The following is a 20,046-nucleotide window of genomic DNA, read 5'->3' on the forward strand; positions in this document are numbered from 1 at the left end:
TTAACCAGATTATAATTTGAATATATATTTACAGAATAATTACCATAACCAAGAATTTGACTTATTTTAGATATATAATTTGCAAAATAAAGTGTTTTCATAACATGTGAAAAGGGAAATTAAAAAATGTTAATACTAAAACGTAATTTTAATCGATTACATTTCACATCGGTAACAAACAGACGCTTGGGCGTGAGAAAGAAAATAGAAAATGTGGAGTGCTTCAAATTTCTGTAGTTTTATTTCTACATGGACATGCGACCATGATCCAAGCTTTATTTCTACATACACGACTTGCAGACATACGGATGAATGGTACATATGTGATAGTTGCATTGAGTTAATCGAGGATCATCGTCTCATTATAATGAGATTGAGAGTTCAGACCATGATTCAGAGATATTTTTGGATCAGTTTTATAGTTGTTATCTAGGAGTAGAGTTTCCAGTTGTTACGTATCCTTGCCTTGAGTCTGCCAAGTACAAAAATTGTCAAGGACGTCCATTTAGATGAACTAGTGTTACTGTAGTGGCAGTGCGTGTGGTTATGTCTCATTCCTAAAGATTCCCTCCCCCCAATTCCATTATTAATAACAACAAAATCCAAATGTACTTAGGTTTGTAAATGATCATCGGGAAATTGCAACTAGTACCAAATTGAGGAATTATATTATAATATATAGTAAGTCTAGTCAACAGATCCTGAAGACCGAAGGTCCTGACCAGTAAATTTTTCCTTGACCGGTCAGACCAAAATGTGAGGTGAAACTTGACAGACACGCCCCTAAATTCACCACAGACTCCCATGTGCCAGAGGTTGCAACTATGTCCAGGCTCAATCAAACTCAAAATTGGTGGTGTTGGAGAGTATCTTAGCTGTCGTTAAAGAAATGTATATATTTGCCAAAAAAAATCTGTACAAAAAAGGGCTAAATTTGCATGTAAGGAATTAATTCAATTATGAACAAAATTATTTTATCCCTTGGAACTAAAACATGACACATAACTCTTTAATGTTCATGACACCTTTTACATGAACTAATCCATCATGATTTGTAAGGCAGTCATCAAAATTAGACCTGCAGGGCTTGTGATCTTGTGCTAATTTTGACCACTGGTAAGGCCTTAAAACAAACTTTGGGTTCAGGTTTACTGACCCAGCCTAAAAATAGGTGCTGATCCTACAGTTTTTTTTTAGTTTTTGGGTTAAAAGCCCTATCTACCCTACCTGTTTTTGAATAGGATGTTATTCTAACCAAACCTGTTTTTTGGCATTATGTAACCATCATTTTTTCTACCAGCAGAACAACTCAGTTCGGTAAAAACACTAGAAAATAAAAAAATAAATGGATTTAAATCTAGCCATTTTTTAGCCAAAAATTCATTTACTGTGCAAGATAAAATATGTTGTTAAAACTGCAAGAATAAATAACAAATATTTATTTAAAATTTTAGGAAGAATATTATAGTTAAATTTTGTGATACAACAAAACTTATTTTCATTTTGACTCAGCCATCAGCATGATAAGCCACAAGGTTCAAGATGATGATAAATACAAGCAGCTGCTGCTTAATAGCCCTTATCTTATTTCATTGGGAAGCTTTCTAAGGAAATCTGGCTAGATATTGTTTTGATAGTGAGACTGAGTTAAGTTTTAAGATAAAGTTGTGTGCGCCAAAATCAACTGAAATCATCTTAAAATTCAAACTTTTGAAAACTCTTTGTTGTTTTGTAATATTCAAGCAATTGAATTATCTATTTGGTGATTAAATGAATATTGGAATTTGAAGAGTTTTTTTTGTAATAAAAGATTCTGAAGTGTGAAGAGCCTACTTGCACAGTTGCCTTTTACTCAATTGACTTTAAAAATTCAAGATAAGTTATAGATTAGACTGGTTTTGATTTGTCCTTTCAAAATCATAATAATGTGCTCCTAAAGCTCTTCTGTTCTTTTATGTGCTGTTGCCGCAGCTAATACTTTCTTCACAGTTATTGCTGTTTCAATTGTCAATGAACATTAAAATTTCAGTTATCATCATGATTCTGCTCTTTCGTCATTCACCAATCAATATTTTAGAGAAAAAATTTGGTCTAAGTTTTAATAATTTGAGCTTAAACAACTGTTTGTTTTTTATCATATTTTTAATATAGTAATTTATTTTGTTGCCCTAATATTTTTTATCCTCGCGCACCCCAGTGTGCCCTCAACCCGAAAAAAAAATGTTGACTTGTTTGCATCGATCCAAAAAACAGCCAACAAATAATCATTGAATTTACATGTGAACTGGAAAACATATAAATGCATGATTGATATATATATATGTGTTTGTGCTGCAGACATGAATAAGCTTTCACCTTAACATCAGGATGTTTTTTCTTATCCAGCTTTAAAAACACTACAAGTTGTAATACCTAGATATAATTATGATGTATGTATACTGATTCTGTAAAATATATGCTAATATGATCCAGATATTAAAGGGACTAAAATTGTCTGTTAATTGGGTGAAATATAATTGTTACTTTTTTGCATGATCTAATATTTCCCAAATTTGTGACTATTAAATCACACTTATTTTTCCAGTGGAAAGGGCATATCAGACTTTAAACTTTAACACGTTACTTTTTCCAGGGGTGGTGACCCTGACCCCACTGTAGATGAAGGACATCTCTTGTCAAGGTCACAGTCTTTGACCTTCACCCAGGAGCCCAGTAGACACGCCCACCTGGAGCTCACATGTGCTCTCAGACCTAGTTACAACTTTAGCATCATTGGTGTGGAGATTATCAGCGAGGTACACCTGGTGGAATGTTATTCAAGTGTTGATGGCTACTTGAAGAGTTGCAAGGGGAGAAAACTCGAGCAAACAGATGAAGGGAATTCTTCTGGGGAAACAGCAGCTGCTTACCTTGTGTCTGTCAAGTTTGATCAACCTGTGAATGATTTAAACATTAAGGTTAGCTTGATTTTTATTGACTAGGTTGTTGTTGTTTACTGGTAATTGTAGGGTAAATAACCCAAGTTGTAACCTGACTATGTGTAAGAATAAGACTACTTTTAGATGTAGAGATACGTTGTTATATTGATGGGGAAAGATATATTGTAATGGATGTTTATTATTCAAACAAGTTCTTTATGCAAATTTTGTTGAAGATATTTGTCTCATTTATAATCTGTGGTTGAAGTTATAGTTTCTAAATGGATAAAAAAGTGTTTACTAAATATTAGTAATTTTCTGAATTTTAGTTTATGGGGACCCAGCCACGGTCAGAGGTGAGATGCTTTCGACTGGATGTAAAGTTGTTGCAGGAGGATATGTCTGGTGGCCAGTCTCGACCTGAGGGTCAGGTTGATATGGCTAGGGTGCGGGGTTACCTGCATGAGATGGGAGACAGTCTGCCCAGCCAGGCTACACAGTTAATGGAGTCTGTGGAGCAATTCCAGCAGGTCAGCCAGGCTCTTCTGAGTTCCATTTTAAAACACATAGTTTGAAAAGTTTTTGGGTTCAAAAACTAAGCTGACTGATGCTTTGAATATGAAATACAGAATTGCATGGAATTTAACAAATAAATTTGTTATCAAAGTGTCTTTTCATCACTTTTTAAATTAAATAATTTTCTTTCCTTTTGACAGTCTATACTTCTGATCTTTGGAACAGAGCCTAGATTTAGGTACTTTATGAAGATTTCAGTGATAAAAAGCTCTATTTATGTTGCTTACTTTTACTGTTTTCTAGACACAGATGTCCGGTATGGGTCAGATGTCATCAGCCCTTGGTATGATGGCAGGAGATAATTCTTCTATTTTATCCAACCTCCTTGCCATGGCAACAGCGAGGTCCCATAACCTGTCGCAGAATTCCTCAGCATCAACAGCTGCCATAAACACTTCACAAGATTTAGAATCTCAGAACCACAAGCCATCCCCACTGGAGGCCATGCTTATGAAGGTCAGGGAGGGTGAAGGTCAAGGTGAGCCAAGGGTCGAAGGTCAGGATGGGATGTTTGCTATGCTGCAGAACATCTGTGGCAAGGTCAGCGAGTTGAGGGTGAAGGATGCTCAGGAAGAAAATAAAGTGGATGCAGACTCACTAAGGTACACATTTACACAGTAGTAATGGTTACTCGATATACTCAACAAGTAATTGTTATTGAATAAAGGGTAGTCTCTGCCTTTACAATGCCATCATTTAAGTTTTCATTACCACACAAGACCACACACGCATAACAAGAGAGTGACTAATTTGTTTCACAATCGATGTAAACTAAGTTTACATAACGGGTAAACTGACTCTTTCAAACTTCAAGTTATTTTGAAGTGATTTTCTTTAGTAAAAAGTATGCACTTTTACAATCATTTCTTTAAAAACAAGCCATACTTACACAATAACAGCTCTGGCAGAGTAAAATGTGCAAAGTAAGTGTCAAATTATGATTTTGCAAATTATCATTGATAGATGTGTATTTTCCCTTTAATGAAGATTTATGTGCAAAATTTGTGATAAAAAAAAGTTTGATATTCACATGAAACATGGTACACATGTTGCCCATAGCAACACACAAACATGTAACTAGGCCCATTACTCTGGCTAAAATGATTGTTGTGATGACCAGCCGAGAAGACTGGATGTGTGTTTGCATCCGTTTTCTTGTACGATAAAAACATGTCTTGTGTGTTTTCCAGCAGTCAAGACAGTGGTACTCCCCCAGCATCACAGCCAGATGCATCGGGCCAAACCAAGAAGGACATAGAGGACACAGTTGCCATCTTGATTGGGGAAAGTGAAAGCCGGCTTAAACAGTATATTGATGACAGGTTCTCAGCCATGGAGAAGAGGCTTATGGATAAAATGGAGAGTATAGTGATGCTGTTAGACTCGTGATGGGCAAGAAGTGTTGGTGTATAAAGTAATCTGTGATATGATTATCAACTTCCATAGTGTGGTTTGTATAGTTGGTGTGTGCAATAAAAGTGATGTTTAGGGATAAAACCATGAAGTTTTGTCGAAAATGGATTGTTTATGATTGAGGGGGTTGATATTTGATTGCAAAATCAAACAGCTTGTCTGGTTATTTACGATGATAACTTATGATTTTAGATATATTTTCCATACCATGTGGTGTTCCACTATATCATATTCAGATGCTGAAACATAAGACAAGACTAGCTAACTAATAGTGACTTGGTCAGGAATGTTGAACAAATTATTCCTGCCATTCTTATTCTAGGTAGCTGTTGAACTGGCATCTATTCATTCATTTGATGAATGAATGAAATTTGCTTAAACATAATGTGTATTCAACAAGGACTTGAATGAAGTCTGCACAAACTTGTTATTTGAAAAGCTTTTCAAGGAAAACTAGATTTTGTCAAGTTTATTAATATTGTAAAATGTAAACATTGTATGAATCTTTTAAACAAATTCCATCTGTGAGATTTTTTGGATGTAAAAACATGCATGCATCAAAATCATGGGAATAAATCAATATTTATTTGTATAATTTCTCATAGATTATTTACAAACAGAAGCACAACTTAAAAGTACAAAATGTTATTTTTAATGGTTATCAAGCCATCATAATTAATGATATATGGTCATTAACAACACACATTATTACTGCTACGTAAATGCATCTGTAGCCAAGTATAAAACTGGTTCATTCTGGTTTGATCATAGTAAGCCAAAAAGTTTATTGATTGGTCAATATTCATCCAATAATAACTATAAACCAATCAAAATTTTTAAATTTGCAAATGAACTGAAAGATAACCTGTCAACGTGTTATCCAAGTTTTATACATATATATGGCTTATTTTTTTCTATTATACGACTCCTATCCCATTATTAAAGCATTGCTAACACGACAAAGATCAAGCTTATGTAATCATTTTTTATCAAAATAAAAAAGCACTGATACTTTTCATCATTTATATTCTGTTTCATTTTTAACACTCATGATACTATATCTATTTTTTACAGTTATTTACCATACATGTGATAATTTCTTGGGTCGATTCCGGGACACTCGTCGTAATGTCAACGCACACTAGGGGGGTTCGGGGGCATGCCCCCCCCGGAATTTTTTTTAAATGGGGAACGTCTGTGGTGCATTCCATAGCATATCTGGGGCTATTTTAGTCGTTTTTAACGTCGGGAAAATGTACCTATTTTGACTGTCAAGACGTATTTTTTACCTGACATGGTTGTTTTTTTTTCTGCATTTTCTTGAAAAAATAAAACCACCAGATATTTTCCCAGGCTTTAAATGAAGTGCTAACCAGGAGGATATGCAGTCTACTTTCGGTTTCATCAAAACAGGAAATAAACAACTATACGGGCACCTGTTTTCCCGCGCTTTTGAGAACATGCGTTACGAAATATTTATTTTTTCATCACATTTAAAACGTTTGCAATTAATGACACACAATATTTTCCAGACGATAAAGAAGATTTTTCAGTCGATGAGCTTTTTTCCGTTTGGAGATGCATATAATTTTGATAGAGACGTGTCAACAATCAGCTGTATAAAGCGATCACGTGACTTACCATGGTCACGTGATTAAAGCACTCTATATAACCATCTGTAAACCCCATATCGTCAGTTTTCTTTCGGCGTAAAAATACACACGATAGTTCGGAAACGGTCAAAACACTAAAATTCCTTGTTTTCCGTGTTTTAATTTTGTTTTTTTTACTCATTTTGTCACTTTCTTTGAACTTACCTTCATGCTCGTTTGTTGGTAAAATGTGTGAAAAATATCAATTCATCAATTAAAAGCTATCATTCATAAGACCAAACAAATCCATATGAAAACAATGAATTAGTATACAAGAACCCTCCCCCACTCGTTAAGCACAACAATAGGCCGATAGATCAATTATCGGGTGATTGACGATGACCTCGATGACACACGTACCAATCAACGGATTAGTGTCAACATGTCCTGTGTTTTACGACCAGTGTCCCGGACAGGCAAAATAGCTGACTTACAATGGTAAAATTAAGATAATCGATTCCGATTCCGAGATTATTTTTTTTTATGACTTTCCGGGACAAACATGCACTCTCCGTGACTCCGTGACAGAGATACGATTTCCGGGACAATCCCGGACGTCCGGGACGTTATCACATGTATGTATTTACAATAAAATTTGTTCATGATTGTGGTAAATGTTTCAGTTTATTCTGCCACTTTGTGTATTTTGTTTATTCGCTGGATGATTTGACTTTCTTTGTCCTGTAGTTTCAGTCCAATCTCGCTCTGAAAATAGAACCAATGAACATGAACATTTTAAATGTTCTCCTCTTAAGTTATACTAGAGTGAGAGTCTCCATGTTACTGAGAGATAAGTTAACTAGCTGTCATTTGATATAGACTCTAAAGTATGAGATAGACTGATGAATATTGGTAGGCCTGGGTCTGTATTTTCTAACGCTTTGAGTCTGTGTTTGAGACTCAGGACTCAAAACTGTAAATCTTGATTTTGCAGTAAAATAGTGATAAGAAAAGCATTGATGTTAAAGCTACTCTCTCACAGATATACCGTTTTTACAACTTTTTTATTTTTTGCCTTAGAATGAGCAAATTTTTGCATAAATATGTGTAAACCAGTGATAAAAGACTGCTGACAAAAGATCAGATCGCAGATATGCATATTTCATTATTCATTTAAGAAAAATGCATAAAACATCAATTTTTGAACTTAAATAATAAAAATGTTAACATTTTCAGAACTCATTATTTCCTTTGAAGATTTAGCTTTTTGAAGAGCATTTTATTGAAAGAACTTTAAATAATGCAAATTAATGCTCTCTGCTTGCTCTTTGTCCATATTCACTTACATCTTTAGTCTGACATTGAGACTCAAAACAAATCTTGCTCAAAATTTATTTTTGATTATTGTTTAATATACCCCTGGTAGGGTAAAAACCTTATTAACTTAATGTACCTGAAGGTTGCCCAGCATCTCCATGGTAACACTCTCTATGACCTCGCGGACATCCTGTGAAGTCAACTGTGCAAACAGGTCAGATGTTGAGACCTGATCCTCCAGCTCATGGGTTGGGTCAGGCTCCTCCTCTGGAGGCTGAAAAGTCAAGGTAAAAAATTGGTTAGCAAGGTTTGAGACCAAATGAAAGTTAACAAGGATCAAGGTCAAATGTAGGTCAGCAACAGTCAATACCAAATATAGACCGGCAAGGGTCAAGGTCAAATGTGTTGAGCAATGGTCAAGGTCAAAATAGGTCAAAAAGGGTCAAGGTCAAATGTAGGAAGAAAAGATCAAGCTCAAATATGGGTCAGTAAAGGTCAAGACCAAATATAAATAATATGGTTATATGGGTTAACGCATCTCAAGTACTTAAGCAATTATTTTTTTACCTAAGTTAAAAACTATGACAAGTCATATTTCTTAATGAATTCAAAGCCCCCCTACAACTGCAGTGGCATACATCTTACAAATATTGTACATATGAATAAAGTTTCATCGATTTTGGTAAATTTTTTACATGTAATTCAAGTCTATGACCAAGTGATATATTATGTTTCTTGAATATGAGATTATTTTTTGTTCAATGTATCGTTCTGTTTCTAACTACTAGAAGTAGTAGAACATCTTTAAGATGTTAAAGCAGAGCAGTTCAAGTACCAAAATAATACCAATTATAAGAAAAGACAATTCGGTTAATACACAACCAGTGTATTTGACAGGTCAGTTGTGTGTCTATTAAAGTATGGAAATCTGTTACCATAGCTATTGAAGGTAAGGAAAAAAGTAATTTTACTGCTCCAGCACGAGGTGACATTAATGAAGACTGAGATGGGAAAAGAACTAAACTAAACTGGTAGTTTAAAGCATTCTGACACCAAAAGTAACAAGTGAAACATCAGGCTAAGTTTAATCATTTAGAAGGAAGCAAGTAAATGAAATAAAGTCCCAATTTACCTGAGGAAAGTCGAAAATGAAACATATAGAATTGACACTTAGCTTTCTATACATGTAGATACCTTTACAGAGCCCTTTGCTGGGGAAATAGGGGACCTAGATCCAGAGCCCCGGGATGTGCTCCTCCTTTTTGGGGATTTGGGGGAGCTGCCCCTTACCCTAGGTGAGCCACCCCTTGATTGTGGGGATTTAAGGGTACTGGCCCTAAATCTAGCCGAGCCACCCCTTGATGGAGGGGATTTAGAGGTACCGGCCCTGGATCTAGGTCTCTGTTTAGAGGATAGGGCTCTAGGCTGATCCTTTTCCTTTGTTTTAATTTCATTGCTGGGCTTCTGTAGTCATAGGAATGGAAATGAATCCAGATGACAAACATGCAGGGGATAAAATACCATCTCTAACAATCATTTAAGGACTTATTAGGCTCATGCTAGCATGGTTGAACATACTTTTGGAAGAAGCCATCTCATGACGTATCCAATTTTAGATGTGAAGGTAAACAATTGTCTATAATTTTCATATACAAACAATGAAACAAGCTGAAAATGGTGAAATAGTGAATTTTCTCATGAAATTTACATTTAATACAAAGTTCAAAATGGTGAAATAGTGAATTTTCTCATGAAATTTACATTTAATACAAAGTTCAAAATGGTGAAATAGTGAATTTTCTCATGAAATTTACATTTAATACAAAGTTCAAAATGGTGTTATAGTGAATTTTCTCATGAAATTTACATTTAATACAATGTACGGTACAATGGCTTTCATATTTTGAAAAAAAAGAATTAAAACTATAGTTCCACAGGCCAATCCTCTAACAAATTTAGGATATTAGATTTAGAACACATGTTGTATTGCATCCTTGAGACCGCCAGTCCCATCGGCCCAGCTGTGTTCAAGCTCAGTGATTCCCAAGGTCAAGCGTCCCAGGTTTAATTCCTGGCCTTGGCACATGTAAGTTTGATTGCGATCCATTAAGCCAGACAAGTGCATTTCCTTGACATTATGTGGTCCCATATTCTCAAAAAGTCTTAAGGCTAACAGGCTTAAGCATCATAATTTATTTACCAAAATGAGCTGCTTAAAGTAAATTTGTCAACATAAAAAATAGTTAATAGTGATGCTTTTAAAAATAACTCTGAATGATAATATACCACATAATATACTTAACCAAAATAATGTGCTAAGCATAATCTTGTTGTAAGGGACTGAATAATTGGGGCCAGGTTTCACCCACATAAGAAAACAACACGCTACACAAGATGCCATGTCTTAGTATTCATTATAGGCATTATGATACTTCATTTAAACAGAGCCTGAATAAAAAAATGAGCAAAGACATTAATTTTCATCTTGGCTGATATTTTTCTAAATTCAACAGTGCAATTATCATGCTGTATTTCATTTTAGCTCGGATGATATCAAATACAGGATAAAAAATGTAAATGTCTGATATAATTGGCAATATCTTTGCTTAAAAAAAATAAAATGACAAATTTGTGATATTATTCAAAACATTTATATAATGAAAATTACCATGGATGAAATGCCTGTTCATTGTGCTTCCTATTTTGGTAAATATAGAAAAGAGCAATTTTGCCTATAAAAATTGAATCATAAATTTATTGTGCACACAAGATATTTGAATGAGATATGATGTAAAATATATTTTTAGTATGTATCTGCAAAAACGTGAGGGCTTAAAAGTGCTGTCTGGTGTAGAATATATCGTTGTGCAATCAAGAGTGATTAATATAACGTTGTTGTATTGTTTTGCAATCCTTAAAGTTTAAATTCAAAGCTCATGTATACTACCTCAGGCGTTGGTGTGGGTGGCGGTGTGGCGATGAACTCGGTGTATATCATTTCCTCAACACCCTCGTCCAGAGGAGGGGGGAACGGCAAGTCAGCAGCCTTAGCTACCTCCACCTCCAACTTTCAAGGTGAAAGAAAAGGGGAATGTAGTACATGAACATGTAGACGATCTAATAAGCAAATAAGGGAACATTGCATGTGATTTGTCCGCGGATTCGCGGAAATCCGCGGATCTAATGCCCCAGGGCCCCTCCCCCCCCACCAAAAAAAATAAATAAAAATATATATATATATTTTTTTTTTTTTTTTTTTTTTTTAGCTGATTAAAAAAGTTACTAGAGTGCTTTTGGTTGTAAGAGTTGATATTGCTGTGTGCTTTAAATTTCAAGTCAAAAGAACCCTCAAAAGAGCTTCTAAAAAGCCAGTTTTTCTTCTATGGCAGTGTGCTTTTGACTCCAAAAGTGCCACAAGAACCCATGGCCGAAATGGTTTCAGCCCTTCAGCTGCCAGGTCAATCACATCCCTGACTAGACAAAATGCAAGTTTTGTATCAAAGGACCACGAACGTCAGATTCCATTTATATCATGAATACTCATGTGCAAATTTACAGCGCTAAATACATAAAACGTCGCTATATAGCGCAGCCATATTTAACGTTATTTATTTACTTTTGGGATAGTTATTACACGAGTTACCGGTATATATCAAAAATATTTAATATACAAAATTATTTCATGATTGCGAATTCATTTATAATATCAAATAAATTATCATATATATCACATGGATTATACGAGTCAGTGATTATTGACGTAATTTTGTGAAATTTGATCATTTGACTTAAAACTAATATTGTGGGGTTTTTTCATCTAATTAGCAAACAACAGTAATACTCATTACAATAATGAACGCAGAAGCAACTTGGTGAAATATGTGTCCATGGAATCCACAAACATTATGACTCACATTAAAACTCTGTATGATCTATAATATGATGTCATGATAAGAAACATATAACTGCATGATTATATTGCCTTTTATAAATAATCAGATAATTATGTTTTGTCACAGTGGAAACAAGGGTATAATGTTAAGTGCACCTAGATGGATGTATCATAAAGAACATAATATTTATACTATTCTTTGTGTCAGTACTACAAATGGGCACAAATAAGTCTGCAAGCCCAACTAAAGCCTGAGGTCCCGTTCCAATAAAGATAGTAAGCCTTAAGATTGTAACTTTCTAAGCGTAACTCCGATTTTGGCTTAAGCTGCCTTTCAAGAAAAACATAGTTAGAACATTTGTAGCATAGATTCTACCTATAAAGTTGAACCAAAGCACTCAGCTTTAAGCAGTGTAAGGTTTACATCTAAAATATCTTATTGAAAAGGGGTCCAGGGTCAGTATTCAATATTGATCTTATCCTTATCCTTAAACATGGCTCAGTTAGTCCTCTCAGCCTATTGGTCAGCTAAATATACATGCCAATCAAAATACTATGTTTCTAATCTTAAATTTAAGTTCAATCTAAGTTGCTTATTGAATACGACCTCCAGGTTGTATAAAATATGAATTATCTTTAGTAGCAAAAAAAAAAATTGGATATAACATCTTATACATTGATATGAACATATTGTATTTGGCCTTGGTCTAGAGCGTCTTAATTTTGATGACTGCTGTATGTACTTACATCTGTACCAATGATTTCCTCTGCCTGTGAGTGTGTGAACATGTACAAGTACAACCGGTACTGCTGGAACAGGCTGCAAGAAACAATGGAAGAAATATCAAGTGAATTTGTGATACCACATTGTAAGAGTTATGCTCCAGGTCTAATCTGTCTTTATAACAGGCATCGAAATTAGACTTTTGAATGAACATGCCCAAATTCTTATTATTAAATATTTTCAAACAAGCCCTGCTATATAATATTCAGAATTTGAGCAAGCCTGGGAGACATTTTACCAGTGCAGGGCTTGCGGGCTTGTGCTAATTTCGACCACTGTTTACAATGAAGGACTTCACTCAATATGGTCAAAGACAAAGGCAGAGAAATGCTATCGTTCTTTATTCAACTTACTAGGAGAAAAGGAACCTCTTGTTATGTTACCCGAACCCAGCATTTTAAATATTTTTTCCCCATTCATTAATTTAAGTTGAAATGAAAGTACTTCGTACATAAAAACCAAACTGTCTTCACCTGGAATAAGGTACAGATGTACATACCTGGAGTAGACATACTCTGATATGGCTCGCACATGTTCCAAGTTGAAGAAATCCAGGCCGGCAGATTTCACCTCCTCCACTCCAATCCCAGCAAACAACTTGTTAAACTCCATAGTGTTATCCACTAAACTTAAATGCTTCTCTGAAATAGGCATATTTTTACATAGAAATAATGTAATAGAAATGCAAATTATGCTTGATCATTAAATTATGCAATTTATGAGAAGGTCAAACTACTGTAGGCAATAGCATATATTCATACTATTTCAATCTTTGAAACAACAAGTGTAATATGTAATCTGTAATTAAGTTAAGCTAGGTAACATATTACCTTTCTTTACAGTTATACATTACAACTGGATTTGCCATATTTCAAAAGTAGATGTTAAAGACTGACTTTTCTGTGCATTCTTATGCTAGAAGAAATGGTAATGAATGAAAATTCAATGTTACAAGAATTTCAATGATTTGTATGCAAAAACAAAACTCTTAACTGCAGGCTGCAGTCAATATTACATTATCATTTTTTTCTACTTTTCTCAACAAGTAGTCTTCACCAGTCATACCTCTAACATTATCCAACAGTTTGTGCATGACTGTAAAAAACCCAGAGAGTTGTTGGGCTGTGAATTTCTGCTGGATCCCCCAATATACCGCCGCTGTGTAATAGTCCAGCACTGCAGCATCCGTCAGGTTTATAGTGTAGTTACCCAGATTAAATATTTCTTTTAATTTACTGAAATTATAATTGTGTACCTTACAATCATCATAATTTTGATTATACCTAAAATATATATTTTTATGACTTACTTATTAAGTTTTATATCAACCATTTTGTAAAAAGACTAAAGGAAAAAAGGAAAAAAGACATACTTACTATTATACTTCATGGTGGCATTGATGAATAGATTCTAAGTAATTTATCGCATAAATAACTGACCAAGTTTGTATTAACTTTTGAAGACTAGTATAAACTCTTAATGAAGCATATTTATATTTTTTATCTGTACATTTGCATTACTTACTCTTGAATTTGAAGGACATTGAACCCTAACAACTCATTGGTCTGTTCAGCAGTGAGAACTTTAAAGGCAAGGGATTCTTTCTCCTCTTCCTCATCCTGAAAAAAACACAGCATACTTATAACAAGCATGTGAACTTTCCATTTGATTCAGACTTACTGTTAAGGTTAAATTATCAGCTAAGCTACAGAGAAACTGGTTGAAGTTGATTAATTGAAATAATTGAATACTCTGGCTCTAGAAGTTGCCAGCAAAAAATATTCAAGTCAATACCAAGATCTTAAGTGAATAGCAATTGGAGCAAATAAAACTGGCTGTCTCAGGACAAGATGGATGAGTTTTAATTAAGGTTCACTAGTAAAGAGGCTGAGGATAGCCTTCTTCCAGAAGAATATCAACCTGTATAGCAATCTACATTAATGAATCATATGTACTGGTTCAATAACATATGAGGATGCCGCCCAAGGAAAATAGACATGGCCAGATAATACTTTCTGAGAGGTGGCACTTTGACGCAGATTATGATTGACATCAAATAAAAGAATTATCACATGAAAATGCATTAATGCATGGTCAGTCGCGTAGCTAGGTCCAATTACGTATACAGTCATCAAAATAAGACTTTTGGATGAACCAGTCCGATTACTTATACTATTGCTTGGCATCAATTTTTTTAACAAGCCCTGCTTTATAAAATTCAGAATTTGAGCAAGCCTGATAGACATTTTACCAGTGCAGGGCTTGCGGGCTTATGCTAATTTCAACCACTGCGCATATCGAGGCCTTGTGGTATATTAACCCCCTTCGGTTTTAATTTCAAATTCTGGGTTTTTGGTATGACAATAACTTTGACCTGCCAAAATTTCATTAGCAACTGTGTACTTGCATACAGTCTGCTATGGGTCTGATGGTTATATAATCTCAGACCATTGACTTCTTCCAATCTTTAGGTTTTGAAGATGAATGATAGTGATTTTAAAATCTTGAAATATTGATATCTATCATGCTGGATTGGATCACTATACCCTATTTTCCCGATGACCATATATGTGACATAGGGCATTTAAATCTGCCAACTTAATAGGCTAACACATTAATGCACTATCGATACATTGTAGCATTAGGCTAAATTAAGGAACTAAAAACTTGATTCAAAATTGTAAGATTTAGCCTTTTCAAAGTGCTAAAGTTCTTAAAACCTTCATAACGGACTGGGTAATACTTCAGTAAAAGATGTTATAATTTTGTCAATGTACAGACAGTAAAATGTTGTTAATTGTGTCGACAAATGTCAACGAGTTTGTGTTTGAACATTTATAAATAGTGCGAAGATTTCTTTGATGATAAACATGTACCTCTAATGTTACTTTCTTTCTGTTGCCTTTAGAATCGGACTTTGCGGACAGTGATGAACCAGAACCGCCACTTTTGCTGCCTTTAGCAGACACTCGATTTTGACTTTTTGCAGCCATTTATTTACGTGTTGCTATGTTTTATTTACTTTCCATTTCTAGAGAGCACCTGTCCAAGGGACGTAACTCAAAAGGAAACGGTAATAAATAAAAGTAACGGAAAGTGAACTTGATAGTACATTAACCCCTTTGGTTGGAAAGTTAATTCTAAATCTAATTAATAATTGTACATGTTTTTATTGAACTTAAGGTCGAATACGTTTGTATTACATTTATATGTATAAACATTTTTGACGGTTTATTTAATACAAACGTATATATGTATTTGTATTTAAATAACCGTGCATTCAGTGGTTTGAGGATAGTCTGGGGTTTTATTAGCCCCAAAGATAAGCGATTATGGGTCTAAATGGTACTCTTGGAAGAAGCCTTAAATCACATTATATACCCTGCCACATCCATCTTCACGATAATGCATTCCCGATCACAAAACATGCTATCTGATTAAGACCCAAATCATCCTTGACTGTAATTATGTTTGTACACACACAATTTATTATACTTTTCGGGTGATTTTGGACTCGATCAACCGGCATGTTATCTCAATGGTTTAATGCATTTTTAGTTGTCATTTATAAGCCATATTGTATGTAAAACTATGATTGTTTACCATTTGCAAGGGTACCATGCATTAGGCCCTAGTCCACATGGCATATACTGAAACCAATATGACCATTAATTAATTCATGATCCCTTTGATCCATGTAACTTCCTTATTTTTAGCTTGCCAGGAAATGAATGTCAATCAGTGTCCCGTCATGTTTTAGCACAGTTTCATTCTTTGGCCCCAATATCAGGAAAATACTCAGATCAAATCTCAATCTCATTCGTAACTCATTTTACATATTACAGTGTAACATTATTAAAATTAGTTTAATAATGCTACACTGTAATTTTTAATAATTATCTTATGCATTCTAATAATTAACATCATTGCTCAATACTCTAAAAAAGAAATATTTATACAACACAAAATGTACTTGAGTAAAACTCAAAAATAATGATTTGGGCACAAGTCGAACACCAGATCCATGTGCAGGGTTCGAACATGGAACCCTCGAATGGGTTTCAAACACGTGACCCTAGAGCAGGGTTCAAACACTGGACTCTCAATCTGGATTCGAACACGGGACCCTCTGATTCATAGTCCGTCTAGCACCCGGCCATCGCCTCCAATAATGATGATACATAACTCATATCGATGCTTAGTGTTGATCTCTATAGAGAAATGATCACCTACCTTGCTTGGTTTTCCCTTTCGTCCCTGAAAAATCATTAGAAACACGTTACAACTTTTATTCAAAATCAATACATATATATATATACATGTATAACAATCATCAATTTTGAATGATAAACCTTTAACTACTTACTAAATAATGCATTTATGAAAAATATTCATTACTGTTAAGAAGATTGTAACCGTGTATGTAATAGCAGAAAGCGCAAAAATATTAAATGATGAATGCTAAAAAATTACTGTGGTTTACTATATAGTGTTATAAGGTAGAAATACCATGTTTTATGCTCATTTCTTTCAAATTAAACTCGGTATCCTTCATAAGAACCATTGTTTTCGACATTTATTCATCCTTTTTGGAATATTTAAACAATATTTTAATTGTGGTAAATCTTATTTGGGAGTAAGAGTGCATCTTTAAGCACTAAAAGTACCATTCCTCGAGTCTTATAAATGCATAACATCATTATGTTCTAATATATCATATATACTCGTACACATTATGGAGAGAATCATAATCATAATCATAGTTTAACAGAAAAAAAACAACACTTGTATATTTAAATTAAAACAAAAACACGTATTTAAATTGTAGGTAATACCTTTCGACTCATCCTTTACAGCATCGTCTGCGCCAAGCCTGCCAAAGAGTGACGTAAATCCTTAGTGACAACGTTCAATGACGTCATGTACGCTGAACTTTACGACAATGACTTAATATCAGACGTCGTTAAATGATATTTAAGTGAACCTATTTATTACTATTTATTTGAATGTGTCTTCCTAATATATATTGGTAGAAAAAATCCTACACCGACGAAAGTAAAACAATCCGATTGTCTATGCTAATACGAACAAAAACGGCACGTTAAACGAACTGTTTATGTATAATGCATGTTAAAAGCTGACCAAAACAATCTTTATTTTAACCGTCACTCAAAACACATTCATAAATTATATTAATTTCTTTTATTTAATGAAGTATAATTCTAATTTATCATGGTCATTGAATCAAAAACAAAATACATACTTACAGCTTAAATCCTTGATAATATTAAATAACAGAACAGTAAGCCTACAGCTCCTTCTTAACAATACTGTATTGAGTTTAAACATTCAAGTTAAAGGCCCACTATAGTTAGCTTTTTGTATTTCTACAATCTGATTAAAAACAAATCTTCAATATACGCTAGCAACTTAATGCTTTCGCCAAGCAAAGCATAAAGCCTGCACTATAGTCAGATTGGCTTTAAGTAGTATGATATGTGATTTAAGTTGTTGTTCTTATGGATTTATTTACGAATGCTAATGCTTTTTTTTTTTAGATTTATACGTTTTGGAAAAAAAAACATCGACATATTTATTAAACAGTATTTTTTTGTGTATAATTTTATTCATAACCTTTAATGTGTAACGATTTTGATATTTTGCACTGTTAAGCTTTAATCGGTTCGTACGTATCGTTATACAAGGATTTCCCCTTTATATTTGTTGTCGTTGGGTATGGTAATTAGATATTGATACACATTATGGTAGGATTGTATTGATTGTGATTAACTTTATTAAACTTAAGATTAACTTCTTTGGAATATTGTGATAGTTTCAATATCACATATCCAAGTCAATATTTGCGTTATTGAAATGTAGAAGAAACCTTAATCAGGCGATTCAAAATGTGAGAACATTTATGAAAGACTTATAATGAGACAATACGTTGTTAGGATCAAACGATTGCAAAATAAGCCTGAAGCTTTTTTAAGCAACACTTAATTATTTTTACGATATCACGGACTGGACGACGACGACGATGCTGATGCTGCTGATGAAGAAGATGAAGATGATGACGATGACGATAGGAGGCGGTTGACGATGACGGCGACGACTACGACGACGACGGCGATGATGATGATGATGATGATGATGATGATGATGATGATGATGATGATGATGATGATGATGATGATGATGATGATGATGCGATGATGATGGTGATGAGATGATGATGATGATGATGATGATGATGATGATGATGATGATGATGATGATGATGATGATGATGTTGATGGTGGTGGTGGTGGTGGTGGTGGTTGTGATGATGATGATGATGATGATGATGGTGATGGTGATGGTGGTGGTGGTGGTGGTGGTGGTGGTGGTTGTGATGATAATGATGATGATGATGATGATGATGATGATGATGATGATGATGATGATGATGATGACAAATTAGTTGAGACTTTATTTAACAACGATTATGAATAAAGTTAATTATCTACATACATGCTTTGACGGTCACCGTCTCGTTGGCATGAAGATGCGAGTGTGGTCGTGTGACGTGGGGAAAAACCGGAGTGCCCGGAGGAAAACTCACGGATCCGGCTTGTTGACCATTAACCACTTAAACTCATATGCGACCAGGCCGGTAATAAATCCCGTCCGGAACGCAATGGTGAGAATCGAGTGCGCTAACCACTACACTAATCGGACAGCCATGTGGGAAAGAAAAAAATAACAGGTTGATAGTAGTTTTTTTATCATCAAATTTAATATACATTACAAATGGTATATATTTGCATCGCATTCCGAGTAGGCTAAGCTCGACTAAACTTTACGAGTTTTGAATGTAGTATGTCGCCAAAAATGTCACCATTTTAAATGATAATTCTTTAATTCTTTTTGTTGCTTATTAAACTAGAAATGTGTCCATAGGACACGGATGCCCCCACTTCGGTTTTTTGTCACAGAAAATAAGCCATAATGATTTTTGAAGTATTTTTGGCAAAAAAGGGCCGTAACTCCTAAATGACTAAAGCGATTTCCATGACTATCGAACTTGATCAAGATATTATGGTCACAAACATGTGTTTAAAGTTTGGTGAGGATTGGACAAACAGTTTTCAAGAATTAGATCGGAAACAATCTTCGGGACGTATTTTTCAAGTCTTTTTTTGCAAATAAAGGGCCGTAACTCCTAAATGACAAAAGCGATTTCCATGGCTAAGGAACTTGATCAAGATATTATGGTCACAAACATGTGTTTAAAGTTTGGTGAGGATTGGACAAACGGTTTTCAAGAATTAGATCGGAAACAATCTTCGGGACGTACGTACGTACAGACAGACGTACGTACGGACAAGGGCAACCATATATGCCGCCACTTTGTGGGGGCATAAATACTACCTCCATCGTTTTTAATTGTTACAAGGGGGTTTGGTGTAATCCACGCTGGATAAGTTTGGAATAACGGCATGTTCTGGTAAAAAAAATCTGACCATAGGTAATTAAGACATTTTATCAACTTTACATGGTAATTGAGAATTG

The 20,046-nt window shown here is 34.5% G+C and overlaps 2 protein-coding genes across 6 annotated transcripts; one reads left to right on the plus strand and one right to left on the minus strand.

The window, feature by feature from the left end:
- Nucleotides 1–166: 166 nt before the first annotated feature.
- Nucleotides 167–5,521, plus strand: LOC128212150 (uncharacterized). 2 transcript variants are annotated; one of them, XM_052917444.1, is made up of 5 exons: nt 167–315; nt 2,633–2,957; nt 3,248–3,448; nt 3,738–4,096; nt 4,685–5,521. In XM_052917444.1, exons 1-5 carry the CDS (start codon nt 212–214, stop codon nt 4,881–4,883), a joined length of 1,188 nt encoding a protein of 395 aa, XP_052773404.1. In that variant the 5' UTR covers nt 167–211; the 3' UTR covers nt 4,884–5,521. The 2 variants fall into 2 exon arrangements, with proteins under 2 accessions (XP_052773404.1, XP_052773405.1); XM_052917445.1 differs by having other exon boundaries at nt 4,688–5,418.
- LOC128212151 (ciliary-associated calcium-binding coiled-coil protein 1-like) lies at nt 5,476–17,851 on the minus strand. Of its 4 annotated transcripts, none has more exons than XM_052917449.1 (10): nt 17,760–17,851; nt 17,328–17,365; nt 16,726–16,749; nt 14,017–14,111; nt 13,558–13,727; nt 12,992–13,133; nt 12,456–12,528; nt 10,764–10,883; nt 7,953–8,090; nt 5,476–7,264 (listed from the first exon to the last, which is right to left on the minus strand). In XM_052917449.1, exons 2-10 carry the CDS (start codon nt 17,337–17,339, stop codon nt 7,184–7,186), a joined length of 855 nt encoding a protein of 284 aa, XP_052773409.1. In that variant the 5' UTR covers nt 17,340–17,365; nt 17,760–17,851; the 3' UTR covers nt 5,476–7,183. The 4 variants fall into 4 exon arrangements, with proteins under 4 accessions (XP_052773409.1, XP_052773410.1, XP_052773408.1 ...); XM_052917450.1 differs by having other exon boundaries at nt 17,756–17,774; XM_052917448.1 differs by lacking the exons at nt 16,726–16,749; nt 17,328–17,365; nt 17,760–17,851 and adding an exon at nt 15,369–15,535 and having other exon boundaries at nt 5,476–5,982; nt 7,140–7,264.
- Between the last annotated feature and the right edge of the window lie 2,195 nt (nt 17,852–20,046).

Source organism: Mya arenaria, chromosome 12 (assembly GCF_026914265.1).
Source record: "Mya arenaria isolate MELC-2E11 chromosome 12, ASM2691426v1".
In the NCBI taxonomy this organism is placed as follows: domain Eukaryota; kingdom Metazoa; phylum Mollusca; class Bivalvia; order Myida; family Myidae; genus Mya; species Mya arenaria.